Source organism: Zonotrichia leucophrys, chromosome 6, assembly GCF_028769735.1.
Source record: "Zonotrichia leucophrys gambelii isolate GWCS_2022_RI chromosome 6, RI_Zleu_2.0, whole genome shotgun sequence".
Taxonomy (NCBI): domain Eukaryota; kingdom Metazoa; phylum Chordata; class Aves; order Passeriformes; family Passerellidae; genus Zonotrichia; species Zonotrichia leucophrys.
The window spans coordinates 15,639,769-15,659,004 of NC_088176.1; the positions used below are offsets into that span (position 1 = coordinate 15,639,769).

Sequence of the window (19,236 nt, forward strand, 5' to 3'; positions counted from 1 at the left end):
GGGCACGGGGCCGGAGCCTGTGCTGCCCCCTGCCCACGCACTCCCCGCACTCTTTCCCGTCGCACGCAGTCAGGCGGAGCGCCAGCGCGGGCTTCTCCAAGGGAGAGCTCCCCGGGCCGGGCGGGGGTGCCCGTCCGCTTCGTGCCTCCTGCCTCGGTCCGCGCCAGCGCCACGCTCTAGGGGTCAGCGCGCAGCCCCACGGGGAAGCCCGAGCACCGCTGACGCTGCGCCCTGCGCCGGCAGAGGAGCGAGAACCGCTGCGGGAGGCGCCGGGGCCTCTGTGCCGTCGGGGCCCGGTGGGCGACAGATCGCGCCCCGCCGGCCCGGGCTCCCCCGGCGGTGGTTGATTGGCGCCGCGGGGAGTGCGCTCCGGGAGGCGGGGGAGTGTTTGCCGGCGGGGGGTGGTTTCCCCCTTCCCTGGCCGGGCTCATTGGCCAGACGGCGCCGTGGCAGGAAGGGGACAGAGACCACGCGGGCTCCGCCCCGCGCCAATAGAAACCTATCGAAGGGTAACCCGAGCCCAGAGAAACCCGCGGCGGCGGTGCCAGCACCCAGCCGCCGCGGTCGGGGCCGGCTTTCCGCAGGGGCGGCCGGGGGCGCGGGGGTGCGCGGGCGGTGACCGCGCCATGCAGTACCAGCCTCCGGGCGCGGCGCCGGCGGCCCTGGGCGTCGGCGTCCCGCTGTACGCGCCCACGCCGCTGCTCCAGCCCGCGCACCCCACGCCCTTCTACATCGAGGACATCCTGGGCCGCGGCCCCGCCGCCGCCCCGGCCCCCCACTCCCTGCCCGCCCCGCCGCCGCCGACGCTGCCGTCGCCCAACTCCTCCTTCACCAGCCTGGTGTCCCCGTACCGGACCCCCATCTACGAGCCGACCCCCGTCCACCCGGCCTTCTCCCACCACCTCGCCGCCACCTATGGCACCGGCGCCTACGCCGGGCCGCTCTACTCCTTTCCCCGCGCCGTCGGCGACTACGCGCACGCCCTGATCCGGCAGGACCCCCTGGGTAAGCCATGTGCCCCCCTCCGCCCTCCCGGCTCCGGTGCAGATCTCGTCCCGTCCCCGTCCCGCCGTCGGGGCAGGGGTAAATGGGAAGTGCCCGAAAGCGGTCCCCTTTCCCGTCCGCCCCGCCGCTTCTCTGTGTTCCCCCGGCTCCCTCCGGCCCCCGTCTGATTTACAGTAAATTAGAGACGTGCCGTGCTCCGGGTCTGTCAGCGAGACCACAGTGCGCGGCCGCCGTGACTCAGATTTGTTTTCCTTCAAACCAAGTGACTCTGAGAGTGTCCTTACTAATGTCGCGTGTGGTTTTGGTGGGGAGTTTTAATTGTGCTTGGAGATCGCATGGCAGATCTCAGTCTTTCCTGCGGATGACTTGAAAAACGCTCGGGAGGCCGGCTCCGCTCGCTGGGGCCCCCGAGGTTCCTCTGCGGGTCGGCTCGGGCCGGGCCGGGCCGGGTCGGGGGTCCCGGTGGTTACTTCGCGCCTTTGGCCGGGAAGCGACCCCTCTGCGGGGGCTGAGCCCCGTGCCCGGGCTGCAGCACTTGTTCTTAGTGATTGCAAAACTGGACCTGACTCACCACATTTGTGCAGTGAAAGAGGCTGACCCTTTCCGTTCATACAGGAAACCTTGAGCTCTCGATAGGAGTAAATCTGGTTTCAGAAGCTGTTAAGTGTTTTCCTGGCCGCCTGAAGCAGGCTCTTCCCCGGGAGTCGTGCACATTGCTGATTACTTTATCGACATCCTCAATACAGACAAATTCAGGAAACACTCGACTTCTGATAGCCGGGATCCGTTTTTCTGATATTGTTCATTTCCTCTGTGTGGGATGTGACTTTATGACAGCTAAAATAACCAGTTGCTTCCTATTTTTTGAGTCTGTTTTGCACAAGAATTACTAAAGCCTGACGCAAGCAAAATCTCGAAAAACAATGCAGCAAATTGCAAAGGGTGCAGGCAGAAAGACAAACAGCGTGACTCAGTAGCGCTGGCCGGAGCCTCCTGCCCGGGACGCGGCTGCGGCTCCGCAGCGGGGCCGGTTCCCCGGCGTGTCGCTGCCTGCCCCGCCTCGCCCCTCGCCCGGCCCCGGGTGAGCCTGGCGGGCACCCCGCGGCCTCTGGCGGGCAAAGCCCCAGCCGAGGGTGGGGGACACGCGGGCCCTCCTTCCTAGAAACCCAGTGCCCTCCTGTCGGCGCATCACCCCTGCCCAGCCCCGCGATGTCCCCGCTCTCCACAGGGACCCGGGAGACGGTTTCTTTAGGGCATCGCAGTGAAAGAGCAGAAGGAAGCAAAGGTCTTTTTTTTTTTTTTTTTTTTTTTTTGGTCTCTTTCTTTGCGAGATAGACCAACAGGAAACACATTGACGGAAATGTTGCCAAAGCCCGTAAAGTGACTTTAACTGGTCTCTCCGTTTGGCGGAGGGGAAAAAATCAGAGAGGGGAAAGATCAGAGTAGGAACTGAGAGAAATAAAATCAGGCGAAGGAAATTAGCGAGCCCTGGACCCGGAGCGCTCCCGGGGCCGGGCAGGGGCTCCCCAGTCCCGCGTGTCCGCGGCCGGCCCTGACCCTGGGCGCTGTGCCTCTCGTTGTAGGGAAGCCGCTGCTCTGGAGCCCCTTCATCCAGCGGCCGCTGCACAAGAGGAAGGGGGGGCAGGTCCGCTTCTCCAACGACCAGACCATCGAGTTGGAGAAGAAGTTCGAGACGCAGAAATACCTCTCCCCGCCGGAGAGGAAGCGTCTGGCCAAGATGCTGCAGCTCAGCGAGAGGCAGGTGAGGCCGTGCCCCCGCCCCGGGGAACCGCACCCCTTCCCCTTCACTCCAGGCCCCGCTGTGCAGCTGCTGTCGCTGCATCGGGACCTGGCCGGCTCAGGGTCGGCGGGAAGGGGTTTTTGTCTGGTTCTTGCTTTTTGCTTGTGGCTTGGGAAAGGCTCTGGGTGCTAACTGGCTCCAAGACTACCCTGCACCTTTTCTCGTTGTCGTTGCTCAGGTCAAAACCTGGTTTCAGAATCGCAGAGCCAAATGGAGGCGTCTAAAGCAGGTACGGAGATGTTTCTGTTTCTATAGAAATAAGTATTTTAATTGTCTTATCTTACGCCGTGCTCGCCTATTCCAGGTTGTATGCAGAAGTCATCTGAAAGGCTGTTTAACCTCTTCACCTTGATTAAAAAGACAAATAGTCATGCTGGAATCCATGAGGGCTCGTTCAGGCAGCACTAACGTTAAAAGCTTCTAATGCAGTTCCTATATCAATTATGCCCGTCTTTCACACACCACCTATTAAAACTCCACGGTAATTGTTTTGTAAACCCATATGTTGTTTAGCCAATTAACGTGGAGAAGATAAGTAATTGTCAGTAAATTACCTAGGCAGTTTTTTTGGAGAATATTAACTGGTGTTTTAAAATGCCCTCTTTTGATAAACACAAGTCGATGTATTTTGCTAACATCGGGAGAAAGCAGGTACAAACACCTTGTTTTGTTTGACGAGCCACGTGGAAAATTGAGTAGTTTTTACCTTCATTTCACAAGCATTTACAATGCATGAGCCTAAGAAGTTAAAGCAGTTTCCCTTCCCTTAGAAATCATGCTCACGAAGGTAATTATTTAGGGAGTTTTATGGCACATAGAAACTCAGCAAAACTGAGGTCCCTTGGCTCAAATATTTTTGAAAAACTCCAACATCTTGACCTGAGTCTGGCTTCAGCAAGTGTGACATGGATGCATACAGTCTACTGACAAATTTGCCTTCAATATAAAAGTAAAAAGAAAAGTAAACTAATCACGGTACGGTGCTCTGGATGAATCTGTTCTGTGACCTTCGCCTGAATTTAACTCAATCTTCAGTTGATTTTTAAATAAAGTTCTATTATTCTGGCAAGAGGCCGCCTAGGGCCCAGCCCATGCCACAGTGTCCGGAGAGCTTGCTTGGGATCTCGGCCATTTTAAGTCATTTCCTCCTTTTCATTCAGTCACATCCATTTCTCCAAGCCCGCACGGTTATATCATGGGTACATGTCCCTGCCTGCTTTTTCTTTCACGTAGCATTTCGTGCCCCCTTAGGGGACTAGGCTCTCCAGACAGGAGCCAACATAGGGCTACTCTTGCCTTCACAAACAGGGGTTTGATTTGGTTTTAGTGGTGAGTGTTTTAATGTTGAGTTTTAGCTTAATTGGTAGTTTTTTTCCATTTGCTTTTGGACCACTGATGGATTCAACCTCCCTCCTCTTGCTGTCGGGTGTAATTAAAGAAAGATCAGGGCAGGAGGAAGCTGTGTGTCGGTGTTTGTAGACTCATAATAAACATTTGCTTTGCTAAAGACAAAAGTTCAGAGGTTCCTGGGCTCCAGCAGCTCCTGACTCTTTTGAAGTGGCTGCGATAACCATCGCCAGGGAGCCCTATTCACGGCAGCAGCCCCTGTGGCTGTGAGGGAGTGGGATCAGAGCCCTCGCCCAGCCCGGTCCCACTCGGGCAGGTTTATAGGCAGGAGGCCCAGGGAGGCAGCAGGACACCTGCCTTTTTCTGCAAGGTGGTTTTCCCACACAGCACAACTGGAGTTCCCTGGCCTCCTGTCTCTGTGGCCTCTAGTTCTGTGCCAAGCAGGATTCTTTCATTGCAGGAGAACCCCCAGGCCACCAAAAAAGAAGAAGTAGAAGGTGCTGACAGTCACAGTGAGCAAAGGCCGGAGAGCTGCCAGAGCCCCGAGCAGAAGGGTAAGGAGGTGTCTCTGGATGGCTCACAGTACACCCCCTCACCAGCCTCACAGGAGGACCTGGAGTCAGATGTCTCTGAGGACTCTGATCAAGAAGTGGACATTGAAGGCGATAAAGGCTATTACACTGCTGCCCACTAACAGTCCCATGCAGAGAGCGGACCTAACTCGGCTTGCACTTTACCAGGGGCTGGTTTGAAAGAATATTGTGCTACAGGAGAAAACTTTCACCGTTACATTGAAAGAAAAAAGCATCACCAAATAGACTAATTTTATAACAAGCAAAGAAAGAAAGACGTATTTTCTGCAAACAGTTCAGTTTTGCCATCTCTAATTTGGTTAAGGGACCATGGTTTGTATTTAATTATTTGTAAGATATGTTTGTACAATTGTTAGTGTTCTAACTGGAATATTATCCTGCACCCTGTCCTTACTCATGGTGGTGGAGAGGGTCTGAATCAGCTGCTGTTGGTGATCAGGCAAAACTCTAACTAGTGTGGAAGTGAGTATGGATTGCAGGACTAAGCCCTTTATATGTGTAAACAAACGTACTTTAAATAGATTAATATAAACGCCCTTTGTAAGCAGAGAAACATGTTCTGTGAAATAGGGAGGGATTTGACCATCCCGAGAAGTGCCTTATACTCACACCCTTTTATGTGCTCTCTACTGAGACATCCTTCCTTCGTCAGGTAGAGTTGTCAGACAGATTCCTTTTTCTTCTTGTGTGAGATGCAATGTGCCTTCTCAGATTTTCAAGAATTTTGCCTCACAGTTTGGATGGTTCAATTTGCAGAAAAAAAATATTTTTCTCCTTCAAAATCTCTAGCACTGTTTTTTATGGATTTCATATTTGAGAAGAAAATGCAGGGAGTGATAGGGCCCTGCTGCAGGACAGAAACTGGCATCAGCTGCAGGGCATAAGTGAAGCACATGGCCTTGGGAAGATAATGCCTATCGTACACATACGTATCTGCTTCTGTACATACTAGTTTTCTTTAAAAATCTTGTGGTTTTATACCTCACATTGTTCATATTTTGTACATATTTGTTCAGTGTTTTAAAAAAAAGGCAAAACCTGGTATTTAATTTTTGATGGACATATCTGTGAAATAAACCTAAACTCTGCAACACTCGCCACTCTGGCTGTCCAGTTACTGGCAGGAGAAAACCCAAACCTCTTCTTTGCCAGGTGTGTTGTAAGCGCCTTTCCCTCGGTACTGTGCCGGCCATCAGCCACCCCGCAGCTTTCTGGGCACCCTCGGTTGCAGGAGTCTCGTGTGGGCTCTCTGCTGTGTTTTTTTGCTGTGTTTCAGCCTCTCACCCCGCGTTTCGGTTTTGCCCGTGGTTGTGCCCACAGGGGAGCGGGCTCTGCGGCGGGAGGAGGAAAACCTGGCTGGTGAGCCCGGGCTGGAAGCGTGGGTGTTTACCCCGAGTCGCCCTGACCTGGGGTGCCGCAGAGGGGCGCGGGCTGGAGGAGGAGCGGGGCCGGCAGGGTTTGCTCGGGCCGGGCATCGACCCCAGCCGGGCAGACGCTGACCCACCTGAGTCAACAGTGGGTATTCATCGGCGTTTCTCCGAAATGACTCGGGGAAGGAGCACGGATGCCGGGCTGTGAGAATTGCTCCCGGCAGTGGGCATCCTGGGTGGGCACCCGCGTGGGTATTCAGCCCCTCCAGGTGCCGCAGTGAGCACCCAGCGACGGGGATTTACACCCGGCCAAGTGTCACTAAAAGCCAATTTAGTGACAAGAAAAAAAGTTTTAGATAGCAACAAGTGACTGTTGTGACTGGCAAGGGAGGATGGCCCTTAGACCAGATGAGCTGTTGCTTCTAAGTGAGTTAATTCTTTCAGAAACATCAGCTGAGTTTTCTGAATAAGTGGCTCCAGCTTTGATTTGTCCGAAAACCGCGCTCATGACCGGGGCCCGAAAAGACGAGGTGATCGGGAGGTTCTGTGCCCCCTGCCCGAGCACACCGGGCACGGGCTCTGGCCCTGAGCTGCTCCGGTCGGGGCCGCGGCCGGGCCGAGCTCGCACGGCGGCCCCGGGGGCGCGGGCACCGGCCCCTGGTTTAACACCGCCCGTGACAAAGGGAGGGAGCTCCGGGGCGCTCCGGGCCGTGCCTGGGGCTCCTCTCCCCCTTAGCGCCGGGATGGAGCCCCAGCGCCGTGAGCGCCACGAGAGGAATCGCTGAGGGCGCAGACAGCTCGCAGCGGGGCTGCGACGATGAGGAGATCCCTTCTCCATCCCTCGGCTTCCCCTCGCTCCGGTTGCCGTCCTGGGCCTCGACGCGGGTCCCGACGGGGACGGGGACCGGGACAGCCCACCGTGAGTCCCGGGAGCTGCGGGGGAGGGTGGTGAGGTCGTGAGGGCCGGAGCAGAGCAGGGAGAGCTCGGGAGGGAAGATGCAAGTCCGCGTCTGTTTTTCTTTATCTCTTTATCTGTCCCGACCGATGTCAAGGTACACGAAACTGGCGTCACCTCTTCAACGCCACTTCGTGTTACGGCTGTGCTTTGCGTGGGTATGGAACAGGGCGGCCGTCACGGGTGGGCAGCCGGCGGCCCGTGGGAATGGGCGCCGGGCGAGCCGCATTTCCACGGGGTTGGTGCCGGCCGGGACCAGCCCGGAGCCAGCCGGGCCCGGTGCGATGGGCGGGGCGGGGGCTCTGCCCCAGGAACTGCGCGGGGTCGCGTCCCGGGAGATGAAATGGGGTCCCGGGAAGCCGGGCTCGCCGACCCAGGCGCTTTGCCCTGGGATCCCCAGGGATTTGGCGGCTCCCTGCAGGTGCGGAGCGCGGATGCGCCGTCTGCAGCCCCCTGGCCAGGGATGTGGATTTCCAGGGTGTCGCGACAAGTGACAAACAGCGCTGTAACCCGGGCTGGGCGGTCGATATGTCCTTGCTCACCCGCCCAGCCGGGGAGGGGGCTCAGGGAGGTAAAACACACCGGCGGGGCCGGCCGAGCTGCCGCTCAGAAGCAATGCCCCCGCCTCTGTCCCTAATTTCCCCCGCTCGTTTCCACGCGGGGGAGACTGACGTGGGGATGACCACGGTGGGGCGGACGAGTGTTCCTCCACGTGCAGTCTCTTCTCTTTGACAGGAGAAAACCAGCCAAAGCACTTTACACCGTTCGGGAAAACCTTCGAGCCCCTTCCGTGCCACCCCGCTCTGTCCTGTTTGTTTGCCCGTTGGCTATTCCATGCCGAACTGGCACGTATGACCTTTCCAGCACAACTCCCGTCTTGTTTTCGACTTTTTTATCAGCCGATTCAACTTGAAAATGGTTATCATTTAGCAGAAAAACAAACAGAAAAGCACATTTTTGTAAGCAAAACGTTAATGATTGGAAGAATTGCACCAATTTCAGCTTGACAGTGTGTGATTAATCCTCCGGGTCAGGTACTTATATTTTTAGTCATTAGGTTCGTTGGCCTTTGATATGCAGAACTGTTTCTAGCCTAATAGGCTATCGACCGGGCCGCTGTGTACTTTGACTCGGTGCGCAGCGCGGTTCCCGGGCCCGCGGGAGCGCAGCGCGGGATGCGCGGGCAGCGCCGGCCGGGCGGGCCCGTCCCGTCCCGTCCCGTCCCGTCCCCTCCCGTCCCGCAGGCCCGGCCCCGCACTTGGCCCACGGCCGGAGCAGCCCCACGCCCGCAGTCCGGACACGCGTGGGGCTGCGCGTTCGCGCCCGCCGCCGGTGCTGCCGCGGGGCGGGAGAGGAGGAAGGCGGATGCGCGATGTTTGCAAAGCAGGTCACTTTAATCCTTCGCGCTGAAATGTCCAGAGCCTCTTCTATCGCACAATAATAGGAAATAATAACTCAGGGCTGCTAATTGTTTGCTTTCGCTGAAAAGGACCTTCCTCTGGTCATATCGGATAAAAGGAGTTTTATCCATCCACTCAGTTTAGTGGATGACAAGAAATGGTATTAGGCCTGGAAGACATCTGCTATTATATGTCTCCTCAGAGGACCAAAAAAAGAATCAGACAATAAAATCTGTGGATGGATATTACTGTCTTTTAGCTATGTATGTATATATATATATGTGTGTGTGTGTATATGTATGCAAAATGTTTGTTTTTGAAGACATTATTTTACCACATGAGAAAGTACCAAGACAGACAGAGCTGTAACCCTGAAAGAAGCATGAACAGCAGGTCAGAGCATGCTGCTCTGATTCAGATCAACTAACGTTTAGCAGTAGTTTGGGCTTAGTAAGGACTTTGTCCAGGTGACAACAGCTTACCAAAACGCCTTTGCTGACAGCTGAGTCTCTGTCTTATTTTGAATCATGGACTGGCTCCAGGCCTCCTGGGCACAGGAGGTTTGCTTATTCCTATTTATTCAAAACAGGAAATCAATGTGTATTTCTAAAATTTTTCAGATGGTGCATGTCAAGGCCAAAAAAACTTTACACAATCGTGTAAAAGCCTTATCATGTTAACTTAAGTGGCTCCGTTTCACAACTCCATTGTCTGAGAGCTATTGACAAATGACTGCTAAACCCCGGGAGTCTCAAGCGCATCCAGACTGTGTTACTTTGGTCACTTCGAGTTATAACAGCAAATTATTGTTTGGTGGAGTCTTTCAATTGAGTTGGTGACTAGCGAATTCCCCCTGAATGTTAGATACCCACCCATGTCATAAAGACATAATCTCTAATGGGACTAATTGAGAGGTAGATCTTTCTCCCTATCAAATTGATACCTACCTATGTCATTAAGCCTTAATAATAAATAGAACTAATAGGTTTGTTTGGGTTTGTTGGGTTTTTTGTTTGTTTATTTGGTTTTCTTTCTGCTTGTTTTGATTTGTTGTCATTGTTGTCATTGTCGAGGTTTTTTTTTACATAGCAAAACTGAGCCTGATATTAAACAATCTGAGAGCCTGTGCTTATGCTTGTTTAGAATTGTCATAGTGACTTTTTTCGTTTTTCTTTTTTTTTTTTTCTTTCCTGAAAGTATTGTTCAAGATGTCAAAGATACTAGCACAATTCTGGGAAAGAGATGTTCTGATTTTTTCACTGGTAGGAGCAAACCAGTGTAAAGATATGTATTAATGACTAAGAATTTATCTGCTGACTTTTTACAAGACAATTGTTAGGGTGGGTATGTGTGCAAGCATGTGGGCTGAACATTTTCAAGTAGCTGCTCAAAGGAGCAGATTTTTCAAGGGTTTTGTCTGAGTACATTTTGGTGAAAACAAAGTCAAAGTCAAAACGAATTGCTGTGGTGGCCTGTAGGAAATTAATTGGTGCTCACAGTCAGCTGGAAATACTGACACTAAAGACAAACTGAACTTCACGTTTGTTGTACAGTTTAGGCAAATGATTTGGGCTAAAAGATTGAATGGGCATGAAAAATGAGCTGCCATCTCATCTGCCTTAGGGAAGGGGCCATTTCCAGGAGGCCTAATTAAATCAAGTTTATTTAAGGACTAAAAATCCCATCTGACAGACACATAGACCTCAAAACTTTTAACATGATTTTAGCAGGCTGAGTTGCCGTCAGCGAGGAGCCCAGAATATGACCTGCTAAAACTTGGCAGATTATATCAGTAGACTCTTAGTGGGTCTTGCTTTTGAAAAAAGAGTTCCTGACTGAACTAAATCTACTGAAAAAAAGGATCCTTTTTCCCTTGTTGTCTAGGCTGACCCTTCAGGGTTTCCCTGAACTTCAATCTGTGCCATTGCTTTGAGGACCTATGTGGAGAAAATTCTTGCTGATCCTTTCCTGTGATACCCCTTGGCTGGTGCATGGGCATGCCATTGTAAGGAGCATTCTGTCCTTGTCTAGACAAGTATCAAAGCTGTATTTTTAGAATGACTTAGCAAACACTTTTGAACACCTTTTAGCATTTGACTTGTCCTGTCTATGCAAGGTTTCAAATCATGGTAGTCAAACCTTGTTAGCCAGTACCTTTAAAAACACAGCTTTTATCCTAGTCTAGACACACTGAGAGTTCTTGTCCTGGAGTACACCCACATGAGGGTAGAGCCCTTTTAAAATGAGTCAGGACTGCCCACTACCCTGCGATTGTATCTCAATAACTTACAGCAGCTATCAGGATAAAAATCACAGGTTAAAAGGGGAAGAAGTAACTTTATTTTATACACATCAGTTCTTCCACTTCCTTCTCTGTAATAAGAAACCCTCTTACACATTAGCCAAAAACCTAATCTAGCACACAGAGTCCATCAGAGAGATCTGTTGTAGTCCTAAGGTATAGAAGGACCCAGTTCTGCAAGAGGATGAACTAGTGGCTGAGGTCACTTTCCAAGGACTTATCCTGGAAGTTCTTCCCAAACATACCTTGGAACTGGCCCAAGTTGCTGTGAGGAGTTTGGAGACAATAACCCTTTAAGGAACAGCTCTGCACTAATTTGGTTCATTTTGGCTGATGGGTGTTGCAGCCCCACCAGCACTTCAGAGCAAGTTTGGCTCATTGAGGGCGTTTCGTTGGTTGATTCTGGGCTCCACGGCAGTAAGGCACCAGATTAAATTTATCTCTGAGCATGTCAGTGCCAGTTAGATGTGGCAGGAACTGCGAATGAGTTGCTCTGTTGGCTGAAAACAAGCACGAGGCTGTGTAAGTCACAGTGAGAACAGCCAAGGGAGTTGAGCTGTAGCAGCAGGGGCTTCAGGGGCACAAAGGCAAAAATGATGGGATGGGACAGCAGCTCCGCAGCCCTATGGCATACTGATGCAGGCAGTGGAGAAAACCAAAAATTTCTTCTAAAGTTTGTCAGATAATGGAAAATTATTGTTTTGGGTAAAGGACAGAGACTGATCTGACAGTCTGTCAGGGACCGGACTGAAGTTTTCCATTTAATAAGATTTTGGGATAAAGCAGTGGTCAGTGCCATCCCTAGGAGATGGATCAGGTCTGCCCTGCAGAGCTAAACCCTTTTCTGTGCCTTTGGCCCTGGAGGCTCGCACCAACATTGGCTTGGTCACCACTCATGCACCTGTATAATATTGTCCCCTTGGTGCAATACCCCCTGCAACTTCAGGAGCATTTTACTCCAAGTGAAGCATCCTAATTTGGTTCAGTGGAATAGCAGCAACAGTGGCAGCAGCAAAGATGGCAGCAGCTCTTGGCTGTCTCTGCCACCTGAACAGGCAGGAGATGTACAGCACTGCCCCAGAATAATGTCTCTTTATGATAACTCTGTTTTGGGGAGGACTGGACCCCATCAGAACACTAGTTGCTCTTGAAAATCTCAGTCAGAAATGTATGCAGATAGTCTTTGTGCTGTTCACCACTTCCCATACTGTGGTAGGGGAAGAGAATGCTGACACTGCAATAACTGAATAAAAGACACCCATTTTCTGCCCGTGTTACTCTCACAATGAATATTGTTCATGCTTGGTGCTGGTTTGCTCCACCAGCTACCCCTACCCCACAGCCTTTGGGTGTGTCTGGGCAGTCAGGGTACACTCACAGAAAGGGCAGATGGTGAATGTCAGTATACTTGAAAATATATTTATGTCTTAATTTAAAAACTTACATGGAAAAGTACATGTTTTTTCTCCCTTTTTCACTTTCACCTGATACTTTTGCTGTAGCAAAAGAAATGCTACCTGCACATGGAAACAAATGTGCAGGTTTTGCTAGGGAAGAGAATTATGCCACAGAGGCCTGTGGATGACATGACACCAGAACTTCTCAGAAAGTCCTGTGTGGTAGGATGCAACCGGCCAGCTTCAGAGTCTTTTGCAAGGCAGCAGAAGTTCCCTGGGCTTGAAGTAATAAACATCTTACATGCACAGATGTGGTTGGGGAGGGTGGTTTATATTGATTCATCATCAACCACTCCAAAATGAGATTGCTGTGTTGTTGTATAACCCTTGGAAGGGGTTTCCTGGCAAAATAATTTTCAGTTATTTTGTGTTTTTTTCCACTATGATATTTTTGCCTCATGACTGTCTCCTGAGCTATCAATCACAAAATTCATGAACACAACCTGTACAATCTTATTTCCTATATATGTGAGGAATAATCTAGCACTGGCAAATGAGGCACACATGATGATACTTAAAAATGTATGTAAAATATTCAGTTATTTGGTGGTTGCACCAGAACAAATGTAGGATAAATAATGTCATTAAATAACAAATGGATTAAGGCCTTATTTTTTCTTAGTTGATTACGGAATCTGCATTACTACATACTTTCCATTATTTGCAAATTACACCAGACAGATTGAATAAATGCTTTAAAATGGGTCCTGAACACTGGTTTAGAAACACAGAGGAAGTGGTTTCTTAGACAACTGCTACCCACGTATTGATTTAATAACAGAGAGGTGGAGGGGCAAAGATGATTATGTTGATGTACTGAACTGTTGATTGTTTAATTGAAGGTAAAATTTTTAGCTTCACTAGTCAATTACCTGATCTCATTAAGTTCTTAAAAATCACTAAAATACCATTCTGGCTGAAGCAGCTGCACTTTGCTACTATATTGTCTAAAGCATTAGGAAAATCATTTGCTAATGGTGATTTACAAGTGTAAACATGTGATATTTTTAGCATCTGAATAAGCTTTCTCCATGTGAGAGATTTTGAACTACTACCATGCACCAGGTATGTAAGGGCAAAGAAGGATGTAAAATGTGTTTTTATGTTTGCTTAAATGATCCTTAAACTTCTAAATATTTTAAGGTTTCTTCTATTCAAACCTTATCAACAGGGTAGAAAATACAAGTAGAAAATAATGATTTTTTAATAATAAAGCTGTTTCAAATATAAATGCAAGAACATTTTCAGTGCCTGTCCCATAACAGAGGTTGTATTAAGAATAAATATAAACTAAGACAGCATCTGGCATCTCTGTGGAGGAAGAAGCCCCATGCTGTGGAAATGCTGGAGATGCCAGCCTGGAAGCACAAGGAGGACTCCAGAGCAGCAAGGACAGCTCATCCTGGGCCTCTCCTTGTTCCTTTGGAAGTTGCGGATAGAGGACTTGGCAGAGCACCTCCTGGATCCTGTATGCCAGAGTGCACAGCACGGACATGAGCACTGCTGGCAATCAGTGGCATTTTTTGTAGTTCCAAACATCCTAGGAAGACATTCTTTCAGGTTAACACATTTTCATTTTGCAGGATGCCTGTCCCGGAAAGGGTAAGTGATCAGTCAATGTTCATACAGTAATGTAGGCAGCCTTTTCCAAAATCTGTGTGCCGAGGGTTCTGTCCTCATGTACTTCATTTGGTTTTTAAATCAGTTCAGAGAAAGACAACTGGTTTCCATGCAGAAGGAATCTGGGATCAATTTCTTCATTCCTGCAAGCAATGTGACTTCAGCCACATGAACTTGATGAACTCTCAGAAAGGAGCTAGACACGTTTTTCTCTCAGTGCAAAGATGTGACGAGGTTATGAACAAGTCCCAAAAGGAGAAATGAAGGAAGACCTGGGTTGTATTTTTCCCCCTTCACAAAGGGTTAATGAGACATAGTAGCTGTAGAAAAATAATTTAGAAGAAATTCTGTAGCACCAAGATTTCCCAGTTTTTGGGGATATTCCCACTGGTTCTGGTTCTGTGCCAGTTCATGTGCCACTTAAAATCTCTTTGGAGTGGAAACTGACTGTCAAAATGCGAAAAGGGGACAGAAGCACACAGCACTGACAAGGAAATGTGCCAGTTCCCCAGTCTTGGAGCACATGCCTCCAAACTTCTTGGGAAACATAATTATCTTCCTATTATTCCTATTACCTATTATTGCTTGAAGTTCCCATCCATCAGTAGCTCCTACACTACTGGTGTGGTTGTTACTTAGGTTTTTAGGTACTTGAATTGAAGTGCAAAGTGCAAGGTAAATAAAACTGCTAGTGTTGCATTTTGATGTCATGTAAATTGGCAATTACATTTCTGCACAAGGCAGTGATATAAATTATGATATAAATCAACCCAAATTTGAGGACATTCATGTGGAGTCTTCCTAAATATTATGTAGGTGCCAGAAAGTATTTTTTATTGTAACACAAGACAGTGGACATGAAAAGGACAAAACCTAGTTTTTAAGAAAACAACATCAGTTTAGGTCTTTTAGAGGGCAAAACTACTCAGGGTCTGGAGTTTGGGTTTGTTCTCCATTTTTTAGGTATTGCCTTTTTAGGGTTTGGGGAGGTTTTGGCCCTGCACTGTTGTTTATTGACTGCAGAAATGTGCAGAAAGAGTAGAAGCTGTGTAGAGCTGTTCCAAGACTCGCTGATATTGTCAAGCCAAAGAAGTTTGATGTGCCTGCGTTATTGTGATCAACCAGTCTGTCCAAAATGGTCCTGCAGCTTTTCTCAGGTTAAATTAGCACAAACTCAGTTTTGGACAGGGTAGAGCCTGTGTAACTTGGTTTACCACAGCAGCTTTTGGAATTATAGCAGATTTGGCTGTGACATTTTACAGGAACAATTGAACCATTTTAAGCACTGATTCAAAGGTAATTCTTGGTGATAGCTGATATCGACAGTGGCTTGACTTCCTACTTGGTAGGTGGGCCAGAAAAGCCATCCTGGTGGAAAGGAGAGCCTGAAGGATTCCTGTGAGCAGAGCCCTGTGCTCCAGGAGATCCCGCAGGGATGAACTACAGGAGCCAGCTCAGGAAAGTGCCTGGGGCCAAATGTTTGCACAACTGTTCTGAGCTATGGTTCTGCTTAGGGTCTTTGTGGTTTTCAGATAAGAAAATGAGGAAACTGAATAAAAACATCTACCCACCAAAAGGGTGAATTGTATGAGGGTATCACTTCTGTGTGCCTTCTCCTTCCCCTTGCAGACCTGAGCACTGGCAGAAGGAGCACTGGCAGAAGCTGCCTCGCTACTCTTGGTAAACAACTTTTGAGGTGTTTGACTGGCAATACAGTTCATCCAGCTTCTTAGGTGCCCAATATCTTGTAACCTGCACCCTGAAGATTGATATACAGCCATCCATTTATTAATCCATTTAATTTCTATTTTTGAAGTAAAATAGAAGAATCAGGGTATAATTTTCTTGAATATAATGAGTACTTAATCCTGAAGTCCACCTTTTAAGGTCTCCTTAGTTTGTATTTTTCTTTTTTTGTTGTGTTTGTGTGTTTACTTATTTTTATTCTGTTCTTATTTTCAGTGATTTTTCATGTTCTTCAGAGGAGGAAGAGCTATTTTTCAGGTAGCAAGAGCTATACCAAGTCCTGCAGGTTGCACTTAATGCTGATTTATGTGTCAAAATTAGCAAGCCTAGAGAGACCTTTTCCCTAACAAATAAATCAACATATTTCCTAAAATGAAGCTGGCAAGTGTTTACTTATTTTGTGTTTTTCATTTGTCTTGAACTCATGCCAGCTTATACAGTGCTGGATTGCATTTAAGTTCTCTAAAACATATTCTCTAGAAAAGGAGCAATTACAGTGCAGTGTTTCCTGAAACTACCAGAGTCTGAGGTCAGAGTACTTGTTTATAAAACACATTTCTCAAACTTCTGTCTTCCAAGAATCAGCTGAAGCATAATGCTGGAAATATAATGTATAATGAATAAATATATTTCAGTGATTCATGAGGATTTGTCTCATTTTATTTCTAGGTATGAGTAGGTCATTAACTAGCCTGTACATATACATACATTTAAAAGCAGAATTTTCCCTTGCCCACTAAGATCAGTAATATATGATACAAAAACACTGAAATGTTTCATCATATCTCTGCAGCAATCTGTTCTCTAACTTGGTACATCTTATTCTCAAGATGATAAACTTTCTCAAAAACCTTTCCATGTGATCACTCACAAATACTAAGGCTTTTAATACTCACATCATGCAATGCTTACATTGCCTAGCCAACATTTATTGTGAATCTATTGATGCCCTGCTTTTAATTCCTAATGATACTGAAATTAAATTAGCTATGAACTCCCTTACAACGTCTGTCTCCTGATCTGGAAGACTGTTTATACAAGCAATCAGGGAAGTTAGCTGCTCACTGGCAGGGCAAGTGTCTGCAAATAGGCTCTGCAATAACATATTAGCCACTGCAAATGGAGGAATATGAATTAAGCATATAGATTTTGCACTTGTTTCCTTTGTGCCTCCCCTCTTTCCTTGACATGTTTACTGACACATTTATAATGTAAGAAAGAGCTCTGAATGTTGAGCATTAATTACGTGTGGGAACTGAAGCATAAAATAACATCTACATTTTATCCTTTTTAATCAAGAGGAAATGCTCTAATGTTGGATTTAGATTTAATGCAAAACTAAATATTTGACTCACAATATATTATGTCAGTAGATTGGCTGGTATTTATCACACTTTTCAAAACTAGAGCTTTAATGCCTCATTTGACATGATTTTGTCAGTCCCTGACAGAAAGCTGATAAAATGTCCATTTATGCCATTACAGCTGCCTCTTGTAGCACTTGTGCTGCTATGGAGAGGGATCTGCTGTCTTTTGCCTAAAACCTTTGGTTTTGATAATTTTATAACAAGTTGATCTCTAAAGTTCATTTGGCTCTATTACAGTAGATAAGTTCTAGACTATAAATCAGGTTTTAATGGTACAAAAATAGCTTAAATTGACTAGGTGGCCAAAAGCTATCTAAACACTGCATTTTTTCTGTCAAGGTAGCTGAAACTAGAGTTAAAACTACCACTGGATTTCCATTTCTTCTCTTATTTTTAGTTTCATCTTCATAGGGCCTTTTTTTCCTCTTGCTTGGCCATTTTTAAAAATTTTCTTAATCCACTGGTAGTAAAAAAAAAAAGGTTTTCCACAAAAGATGGCAAAACTGAAGAGGACAAAATTATATGGTCCCTGCTGACCAGACAAGATGATTCTAGAGAATTCTCTAGCTCTAAAACCCCCTCCAGTTGTGTGCCTTTACCCAGGCAGGGCTGTCAGAATGGACAACATATCACCCTGCACCCCAACTCTTACATATAATGTGGATATGCCACTGCCAGGTACCTTGTGCTCAAAATACCTGCAATTGGGAATATCTTGTTATAAATGCAGCAGAACTATTTAATACTTATTTCTAATCCACCTCCATCTTTCGTGGGTTTAGAAGTGGACGCTGTGTGGGCTGCAGCCCTGCTGGGGCAGCCTGAGGAGTTAAAAACGAGACAGGGGGTTCTGTTCCTCCCCTGCCACGTTCCATTTCATCAGGCTCTGCTCACAGAATGAGAGCTTTACTAGTTCTATCAAAATCAGTAAAATAATAATAAAAAGACAAGTGTGACACCAGCAAGAAGGGCTTCTCCAACAAGCAGTGCTTGGTCCCTCGCCTGCACTGGCAGGGAACGGTTTCCTGCAGGAGTGGCTGAAGCCCCTTGGATAATCAGTGAGTTGCACAACAGCCTCTGTGTCCAGTGCAGTAATACCATGAGAAATAGGATACGTGTGTCTGTTTAGGAAGACTGGCATATTTTTACAATTATCTAAACAAAATGAATTGCAGAATTTCAGGTCAAGCCTGAACTTTGCCCTGTCTCCAGAAGTGCAAGGACAGTGAAGTCACTGATTTGTGAAGAGTACAACTCATCCTGCCCATTTTCTTCCCTTTTTTTTTGATTGATCCCATTGAAGCCAATGCCAGCATCTGCATGATCTAAATGATCATTTGCCTTTGGTGGCTGGATTTTGGTAAGGAAAGTATGTGGAGTTAGCTACTCAGGACGCTGAAAACAGTGCTTTTCAATGAACGGGCATGAATTAATTTTTCCCCCACCTAAACTGAAGGAAAAATAGTTCCAACACTGACAGCTTATACTCTGTGGAGATGTCTGAAATCTGAGGACACAATAAGAAATTCAAGTGCCACTTATCTCTTTTTCTGCTAGTCTTGTCCTTGCTGATAGTGCTCAGCCATGACCAGCCCAAGGGTACGACAATCCTGCCCTGGCACCAGTGGCAATTTAGGCCATAGGGCTTTAGTTAATGCCTCTGCTTTGGGAAGGGCAGAGGATGGAGAATTAAAGCAATTTCTCCAGTTAGGCCCACTAGAAGGTGGGAGGAGAGTCGTGCATATTTGTGCATGCTTGCAGTCCACCCACTCCTTCCTTCCCTGGGCTCACCCTTCCGCCCGCGGCGCTGTCCCCAGGGGCGCAGTGGCTCTGCCTTTGCTGGATGCTGTGGCAGCATTTGGGGGCTCTCAGAGAGCCTGCCCTCCCTGCAGGGCCTAGGAGGGGGGCAGAGACGCTCTGGGGGCTGGGAGTTGTCCTCCAGCTAGGAAATGGAATCATCTGTGTAGCTAAAAGTGATATAAAGAGTTTCCCTTCTGCCAACACCCAACATGCATAACAGGTGTTTGACAAGCCCAGGTAGCTGCCTTCCTCCCATGCCCCAGGCCCAACAACTGGAGCTACAAATTCTCTAATATAACACATGTTTCTGGGTCCTCATCAAGACAAAATTATCTGTGTGGTGGGTTGAGGTCAGCACTTGTGCTAGCGTGGAGATCGACATTCTCATGGGAACCTGCAGAGGTGGCATCAGCCTCTGGGACCACTGGAACAGCACCTTTTGTTTGCTGACCTGGTGGAAAGGCAGCTCTTCT

General features: G+C 48.0%; 1 protein-coding gene across 1 annotated transcript; it reads left to right on the forward strand.

The window, feature by feature from the left end:
- Positions 1-551: 551 nt before the first annotated feature.
- On the forward strand, positions 552-5,839 carry HHEX (hematopoietically expressed homeobox). The gene is made up of 4 exons (XM_064716674.1): positions 552-1,005; positions 2,589-2,767; positions 2,985-3,035; positions 4,614-5,839. Exons 1-4 carry the CDS (start codon positions 627-629, stop codon positions 4,845-4,847), a joined length of 843 nt encoding a protein of 280 aa, XP_064572744.1. The 5' UTR covers positions 552-626; the 3' UTR covers positions 4,848-5,839.
- The last annotated feature ends 13,397 nt before the right edge of the window (positions 5,840-19,236 follow it).

Bases quoted from the DNA above. Each gene is read 5' to 3' on its own strand.
- HHEX (XM_064716674.1), top strand. From the start codon at position 627: ATGCAGTACCAGCCTCCGGGCGCGGCGCCGGCGGCCCTGGGCGTCGGC. The intron at 1,006-2,588 runs GTAAGCCATGTG...CTCTCGTTGTAG, and splicing joins GATCCGGCAGGACCCCCTGG to GGAAGCCGCTGCTCTGGAGC. The intron at 2,768-2,984 runs GTGAGGCCGTGC...GTCGTTGCTCAG, and splicing joins TGCAGCTCAGCGAGAGGCAG to GTCAAAACCTGGTTTCAGAA.